This window comes from Pteropus vampyrus, unplaced genomic scaffold (genome assembly GCF_000151845.1).
Source record: "Pteropus vampyrus isolate Shadow unplaced genomic scaffold, Pvam_2.0 Scaffold217, whole genome shotgun sequence".
NCBI classification, from domain to species: domain Eukaryota; kingdom Metazoa; phylum Chordata; class Mammalia; order Chiroptera; family Pteropodidae; genus Pteropus; species Pteropus vampyrus.
Window position 1 is genome coordinate 3,512,659 of NW_011888998.1, and position 8,429 is coordinate 3,521,087.

At 47.7% G+C, this 8,429-nt stretch overlaps 1 protein-coding gene across 1 annotated transcript; it reads left to right on the forward strand.

Moving 5' to 3' along the window:
- The first annotated feature begins 3,164 nt into the window (after positions 1-3,164).
- Positions 3,165-5,881, forward strand: SLAMF9 (SLAM family member 9). The gene is made up of 4 exons (XM_023538313.1): positions 3,165-3,318; positions 3,758-4,099; positions 4,891-5,163; positions 5,510-5,881. The coding sequence occupies exons 1-4, from the start codon at positions 3,273-3,275 to the stop codon at positions 5,713-5,715; spliced, it is 867 nt and encodes a 288-aa protein (XP_023394081.1). The 5' UTR covers positions 3,165-3,272; the 3' UTR covers positions 5,716-5,881.
- The last annotated feature ends 2,548 nt before the right edge of the window (positions 5,882-8,429 follow it).

The following is an 8,429-nucleotide window of genomic DNA, read 5'->3' on the forward strand; positions in this document are numbered from 1 at the left end:
ATTGCAGACTGAGATCTGACTCCTGTGAGACAGCTGGGAGTGCGGTGTGGTGTTGTAGATTTTGGAATCCGTCAGGGTGAGAAATGTTGGGCAACTGGTGGCCACCCATGAGACAACCTGCTTGGTTGGCCTGGGTGCTATACAGTGGGGACAGCCGGAGGGGAGAGGAGAGACGAGATGTATGGCCAAGGTGTCCAGGGTTTGAGGAAGGAGTTTCAAAGGACCACCCAGAATAGAGATACATTCACCCTGAGTGAAGGGTAGAAGAGAGGGAACCAGTGGAATCTCTTAAGAATCCATACAACTGTCCTTCAAGGGAAAAGAGTTCATCTTAACCATCAGCCAGACCTGCAGAGAGCAAAACCATTCAGCCAGATAAGAACAATTTCATCACCTCACCCTGTCCGCCTACCCTCCTGGACAAGGGGACAGGAGTTGGGGGAGGTGATTTGAGGGATGTGGTTAGGATTAGGGTTAGGGTTAGGGGTGGAGGAGCAAGCTGATAGCAAAGAGGAGCTTCCTCCTCTTCTCCCATTGTAGGCTTCTGCAAGAAACAGACCCACACTGGGACAAGTTTGATTCTAATTCAAGTTTGGAATTTTGTATATTACATAGCACAGAAAGTTCTCATTTCTGAACTGAGACCAGAAACCAAGGCCAGAGTTCTTACCTGGGGCAGGGAAGACTATTTCACTGAGTAAGATTAATGAGGCAGTAAGAAGCAGAAATGGGGTTACATTGTGATCACAATCTATGAGCTAGAATGAAAATCAGATTTTCAGAGCACTTGAAAATCGTGCCCTGAAAAGTACTTTGTCCACACTAGACTGGGAGGGCTTAGTGAGGATGGGGGCAGGGGGCTGAAATTACTTTTCTCAAAAGACATAATTCACTGTTTCTGGAGATGGGGTTAATTAATCTGAACAGTTACCTTTTGGCTGACCGGCACATTCACTGTGGCAGCAATGAAGGTGCCCCTGGACCTCCTTTCAAGAGAGAACTTCAGGAGGTGCAGTTAGTTAACTGACAGCCTCCAGCTGCAGGGCCTGCAGGGCCCAGGCAGTGACCATGCGCAGTGAGGGTGCTGGCTCTAAGCTTCAGACCTTCCTGCTGAGGGAGCAGAGACTGCTCTGAATTGTGGTTCTAGGCTCTCCTTGCTCAATTCTGCTTCCTTCCCCTTTTATATTTTATAGACATAACTCTTCCTCTTTCATTCTTAACTCCAACATCTGCTTCTCAGAGAACCTAACTGATATACTCACCCTTGAAACTCTGAACATTATGCACGTGACTTTTTTTTTTCCCCTTTGCTTTAATTTTATTATTTTTTTAAAGGGAAGATTACATAAAAAGTATTCATACTCAGGCTGAGACCTGACCTACGTTTTCAAAAACCCCAGTCCCCAAGGTTCGATGTTCATAAGTTGAACTTTAACAACTACCTACAACTACTTCATTATCTTCTTCACTTAGAAGATTCTATTCATCCTTGAAATCTCAGCATAAATATCATTTCTCCCTGAAAGCTTTTCCCCAACCCTCTTGGCTTGAACTTTGCTAAACCCCCTTGTTATAGGCTCCCCAATTTTTCCTTTGGTAGGACTCATCAGACATGTAGTTGACAGTTCATGGTCAGCTGTGAACCTATGATCTCCATGAAGTCATGATCTAAAATTCTTGGTCCCCCAGCACTTAGGACAGTGTCTGAGCCATAGAAGCTTCTCAATAAATAATTTGATTGAGTGCTGAATTTGCTAACCTAAAGGTGTCAGATGTTGGCATGAGACCAGAACTGGGTATTTCTGCCTCCTCTATGCCCTTAGTTTTGAGACACCACTCTTGCTTCCTCATTGCAGTACAGACTCATAGAATTGAGTATTAGAAGAAACTTAAAAATTATCTAGTTTGAGTATCCCTCTGCCTGACGGTGAGGCAAAGGTGTAATGGCCACTGTAACAAGAAGGTATTGAGAGACAAGGCAGGCAACTCCATAGACTATAAAACAGAATTTATTATAGGGTAATTTACTTACAGGAATGTAGGGTTGGAGAAGACAGATAACCCAGCACTTCTGTGCGAATTATTCTCCACTAACAGACTCCTATTACAGTACTTTTTAAATAGTGTAACTCAGGTACAAATGATTGACAAGACCAAGAAGGCAGTAGTAGCACCAGGGACCGTACCTCTTGATGATCTTGTGACAGATGATTGTTTATTATCAGTGCAATCACCTGGTTGATATTTATCTCAGTTGTCATCTCATTCTGGCCATTATTAACAAAAATATTTATGACTACATTTTAAAGAACATAGATAATCATCAACTAGAAAGCTTTGATATGCTTGCTAAGGACAATAAGGTTGGTCAAAGGTCCAGCATGAAAACTTCAGGATACAAAGATGGAGTTGGTTTTGTTCACATCTATTTCTATATGCAATCCAATGCCAGAGATGTTGCAAAATATTCAAGCAAGTGATTTTCCAGTCTTAGTTTGAATAGCAAGGCCAGAAACTACTTCCCAAAGTCACCCAGTGTGTCCTGGACAGCTCTGACCATCAGAAAGATTTTTGATTCCCTGCACTTACATTCGATCTCATTTCCTATAGTTTTGATCTAGATCATATCCTCACAAAATGATTTAAAGTCTTTCCATAATATTAACAACCTCGATCAGCTCTCCAGTCCAAACTGCTTTTTTAAGAGGGTCAATTTTTTTCTTCCTCTAAATAAGTCTCTCAATTGGGAACATAACTGGCTTGAAATAGAAAGACTTAATTCACTCATCCATTCCAAAAATACCAGTTGACTGCTACAAGCATCTAGTATGGGAACCAGAAATGGTGGGGCATACGAGATGTCCCCAAAATGGAGTCTTTCTATGGAGATAAAGATGTTTATAAGATCAAATGATCAAACAACACAGGCACTTTCAAAGGCTGGATAAGGAGTGTTCTAAGAGTTCAAGGGAGGCGATATGCCTGGGAGGTCTGGGAACACAGAGGGTGAGGATTCTAGGAAGATTTCACTTAGGAAATGGGATCTGAGCTGAGTTGCTGAACAGGAAACATGAATCATTGGGTAAACCATCTTGACAATGAGGCTCAGAGAGAGAATTCTTCCTAAGAAGGATGGGGAGGGGCTTTGTGAGGACAGAGGAAGTTAGAGGGCTGGAGATAGGGTGAGAATTATTTCCCTCTCCTCAGTCATTGAATCTTGTAGCCTCCTGACAGTTTATCTTCTTCACAGTCTGGAGCTCAGGGCTGCTGCCATGGGGGCCCTTCCGTGGCTGCTCCTCCTCTTGCTGCTTCGGGAAGGTGAGAGAGACTGCAGCTCTGGGACAGAAGTGTATCCTTCCCACTCTGTTCTGTTCTGCTGGGCCTTGGGCTAGCAAGGCACCTCCTGTGGGGCTGAATGCTTTAGCTCTTCTGGAGTGAAGAGGAATAGGGTATGGCTTCAGGGCAGAACCAAGAGATGAGGAAACTTGGAGATATGAGAAGAAGAACAGCTCCAAGATGGCAAAAAGAGAAGGTAAAATTTGGAGGGTGAGGGCACAGATGGAAGCCAACCCCTGGTAGGGGCTCAAGTCAGGTGCAGCAGAAAGCTAAAGCTAGAAGAGGCAGCTGTAGGACAAGATTGAGTGTGGGGCCATAGAAGCTACTCAACTGAGATTGAGACCAAGGCCCTGCTGCCAGGCTCAGCAGCCCAGAGACACTAGCTGGGCTGTTTGCATCTCTTTTCTTCCTTTACCTGCAGTCAAAGGGGATTCTGGAGATGGTGTGGATTTCAAAGAAGTGGTTGCAGTACTTCAGGAGTCCATCAGCCTTCCCCTGGAAATACCATCCTCTGAAGAGGTTGAGGACATCATTTGGTCTTCCCACATAATGCTTGCCATTGTGGTGCCAGGGAAAGAGGGACATCCAGCTACTATCACGGTGACCAACTCTCACTACCAGGGTCGAGTGAGCTTCCTGGATCCCAGTTACTCCCTGCACATCAGCAATCTGAGCTGGGAGGACTCAGGGCCTTATCAAGCTCAAGTTAACCTGAGGACATCCCTAATCTCCACCACACAGCATTACAATCTACGTATCTACCGTGAGTTTACTTTAGGAACCACAAATCTGCTTCCTCTGGCTTTCTTGAGCTTCCCATGCAAAGGAGGAGGGGTGTCAGAGTTGGGTTATGGTTTGAGGGGCTGGGACTGGAAGGCAGATTGTCTCCAGTGTGCCTGACCCCAGCATCTAGGCTGCCACCACAGGTGAAGTAACCTAGAACAGCAAGGCCCTGGGCATGGAGGTTGTTCCTGTGGAGGTGCCCAACACAGAGAAAGTGAGTTCAGAGGCTTTGTCTGTAGACATCTAGGAGACCTTCCTCTCCCAGTGAGATTTTGCATCCTGGGGTGAATGTCACCTCCATTCTGGAGACTTTTATCCTCCTGTGTGACTTGAGGGCTGTTAATCAGTGTCTCCTCTTTACTTGAACCCAAGTTTCTTCTTAGCCCCTGTGACATTGACTGGAATTCTGCCTTGAATCTTGCAGAGACACTGATTAAACTATAAATGTTGCCAGGAGGGTGACAATATGTTCTGAGATCAAGGAGGCAGAATGAAGTTTGGAGGAAAGTGGGATGCTAGAGAAAGAGAGAGAAGGCAAGGAATAAAGGGGAGGTAGAAGATGCCATAGATAGCTCTGTCTGCCTTAGCAGCTGCCTGGGGAACTCTGGAAGCACAGGTTGTATGGTGGCTAGGTTTCGTTAGTTTTTGCTTATTTGTTGTTTGGGTGGAGGGGCTCACAGAGGACAGCGCCTGTACCCCAATGTTGAGGAACTTAGCATAACAGACCCGACCCCTGATTACCTCGGGGCTTTGTGTTCCTCCTTCATCCAGGACGGCTGTCGGAACCACGCATCACTGTGAACTCTGAGATCTCTGAGGAAGGTTCCTGTAATATGTCCCTGACATGCTCTGTAGAGAAGGCAGGCCTGGATGTGACCTACAGCTGGATGTCCCAGGAGGATAGCCATGACACAGCACATGAAGGCTCTGTCCTCCACACATTCTGGAGGCCTGGGGACAATGCCCTCTCCTACACTTGCAGGGCCAGCAACCCCATCAGCAACATCAGTTCCCGTCTCATCCCCGTTGGGACCTTCTGTGCAGGTACCAGGAATCCAGACAGCTCTGAGCTACAGCAGGCCCTTAAGACCACCACCTCCCTCCCTCAGTTCTTTTGAAGAGAGTACATGGAATCAAGAACCTAACTCCCTCCCATAGAGACTTCACCTTTGGATTGAGGAGGGAGCTCCCAACTTCCAAAGTCTCTTTTATTCTCTCACTTAGCTTGAGATTGCTCCCCAGATCTCAGTCCCTGGGCTTCCAGAGACACCTGCAAAGGAATATCAACTGACTGTGAACTTGAGACACAACTGTGGGATTTGGGGTAGGTATCATCCGGACCTCGCCCCTCCTGCTGGTGAGCCCCCTCTCCTTTTTTCTTCTGTCCCAGATCCTGGCTACCCTTTGGAGAAGGCCTTAGATTCCTTCTGCCTCCTGACCAAGGTATTGTTCCTTCTCCTGCTCCTGATAACTCTGGCTGTGGGGCTGTGGCTCATCCAAGGCCAGACAAGATGCAAGACGCCAAGGATGAAGAAACTCAGGAGAAACAGAATGAGGCTGAGAAAAAAAGGGAAGCCTGGCCTGGTCCTGGCCTGACTACCCCTGGGGGGGTCCCTGTCCTGACCACTGTATCTTTCCAGAGCCCAAGGAATCCTCCCTCTCTTCCCCATGCTCTACTTTTCCTGGGGCTGACGGTGGGTATCCAAAGGGCCGTACTCTCACAGCGAAGATTGTCTGGCAGTAAAATTGAATCAAGTGACCACCATTCTGGAGGAGCTGGGTGACTCTGGCCAACCTGTGTTCCTGCCTTTGCTTCTACTCCAGGTTTCCCCTTCTAAGGCCCCATGCTTTCCCATGCCTGCTTTTAGGGGTGGAAGTGAGTCTTCACAATGTGGTGTTAGTGTGTTATTATTTACCATCTATCTCCTTCCCCACCAACACGTAAAACATTTTACACTTTAAATAAGAAAAGCGAGAGATTTCTTCTAATCTAATTAAATCCGTGACTCCTCAATGAGAGCATTGCAGGAACTGAGAGCCCTACGTGGGTGTATTGTTCCTGCTAAGATTCTTCTGCTCTCACAGCTCTATTTCCACCCTGGCAGAGGAGTTCACTTAACTACCCCCATGCAACCCACCCCCATCTAGAAGCTGTGCTGCCTGGGAGACAGGAAACCACTAGTGCAGTTCTACTCTGGGTCTGAGTGAGCCCCGGACCTTTCAGTCATCTCTTTGATGCCAGGGGCTCTGGGTCTCTGGTGCCTACCACAGAGGGGTGATAACTCAGCTGAATCAATAGCTAAGGTCTGGACCCTTGACCTCTGTTTGTGGTTGGTGTTACTGTCTTGTCGGTCCTTGCTCTGTAGATTTCCATGTCTCAGACCTCTCTGGACTCTTGTCCTCGTTAATGCCCACCCCTTACACACTACCCGCCTTGGGCAAAGGCCCTTAAGTTTTTGTTCTTGCTCTTTCCCTAGCCCAGTGACCAGCCTGAATTCCTCACCCAGGCCTGATTTGCCACTGCCCAAGACTTGACCATCCTCCCCTAATCAGATCTTGTGCAGTTGCCATGGGCTGGGGGCATTGGGGAGAGGCTTGGAAAACACCCAAGCAACTGGACACGTGTAGGTAGTGAGTGAATTGGAGTGGATGGTGTAGGATTCGGTAGGGACAGCACTGGGTTAGCTCTCAGGAAACCTGGGCTCTGCTCTACCACTCATCTCTAGCTTGAAACGCTTTGTTTAGGAAACATCCACTGGGGCACAGTCCCTTTCCACAAGGAACACATACCTCGAAGGAGAGACAGGCATCAATACCGCTGATTGGAGCTCTTACAGAGACATGGCTATGAGAGTACCATGGCTCTCACAGAAGCAGGAGGAGCTGGGGAGCCTGGGGAGTTTTAGAAGAGGAGACTGAGGGGTCGGGAGACAGCCGTGTGACAGAAGCCATACTTGAATTTCCCCGGACCTTGTGTTACCCTCTCTGTGAGAAGAAGGATGCTGACCTCCAAAATGTCTTCCAAGAGAAGGGATATTAGACTGTGAAGGGGCTGTGGGATGCATTGGGGAATTGGGGAGATCAAGGACACTGCTTTTAGGAAAACAGAACATGTGGGTCTAAGCAGTGGGAGCCAAGAGCCAGGCGTCCCTGGCTGGAAAGGAATCAGGGCCAGGAGGTAAGCAGGGATTTCCTTTCTAGGTTTATGTGCAGGAGAGGAAGCCCATTGGGGCTTGGGAAGGAGGTAGTGAGGGTGAGTAACTAGTCCCCAAATTGCTCCTGACTGGCAACATCCATTCTATTCTGGGCAGGCCTGAGCCCTGGTCCTGCTGGGAGGCCTGAGGCAGTCGCTGCCTCTTCTTCTGGCCTGAGTAGTTCCACCTTCAAAAAGGCCTGAGTTCTAGGGCCAAGCCTGCAGCCCCTATTTCCTTTACCTCCTTAATATCTTTCTGAAGACTGGAAAAATCAACCGGAATTTATCCTGCATACACAGGGGCAGCTTGTTCCTAATACAGCTGAGTCAGGCATGCAGAAAGTAATAAAGGAGTGAATGGTCCCTGTACAGCTGGCCCAGGGCTTGCCCTGGAATTTGGCAAAGTCCCCTCTTCTCCCATGCAGCCTCTGAACAGAGAAAGGCTGAGGCCCCCAAATAACCCAGGGCACCTGGAATAGGAAGGCTGAGACCCTAAAGAAGGTGGAATACAAACTCAGAGAGGCCCAGGCTTCTTCCTCTGAAGGAAGCCAGGATAATAATCACCAGATAGCACTGCAGTTTGTAAAGTTTGCTCATCCTTTGAAACAGGTGAAAGCAACCTGAGAGAAGGAGGGTAACATTTAAGCACCTACTAAGTGTCAGGCACTGAGCTAGCTTGGAAGAGGAAGAAAAGACACTGTCTTCCCTCAAGGAACTTTGTAAGATCTGTAAAGATATAATAAGTATAGTGAGGTGTGACAAAGGCTGTAAGCGAAGGTGAGGGTGTGGTGGACTGGATGTCCTGGAGGGAAGAGGTAAATATAATTTGACACACGATTAGCAGGAAGTCCAGGGAAGGGAGAAAAAGGACATCCTAGCCAGACAGCAGTTAAGGGGAAAGACACTGATATGTGAAAGAGCACAGTGAAATCTAGGGACTGCAAAGCCAGGCACTGTGTGTGATAGATAAGGGGGTGGGTGAGAAATGAGTCTGGAGAGGTGGGCAGGACTCCTCTGAGAGACTAAGGGCTGTAGGGGAATTCAGTGATGAGCTAGACAGGCTCCACATGCTCATGGAATGGGCTCATGGGGACAGAAGACAGACACACCAACAGTT

Coding starts and splice junctions, on each gene's coding strand:
- SLAMF9 (XM_023538313.1), top strand. CDS start 3,273: ATGGGGGCCCTTCCGTGGCTGCTCCTCCTCTTGCTGCTTCGGGAAG. Junction 4,100..4,890: donor TTACAATCTACGTATCTACC/GTGAGTTTACTT, acceptor TCCTTCATCCAG/GACGGCTGTCGGAACCACGC. Junction 5,164..5,509: donor CGTTGGGACCTTCTGTGCAG/GTACCAGGAATC, acceptor CTTCTGTCCCAG/ATCCTGGCTACCCTTTGGAG.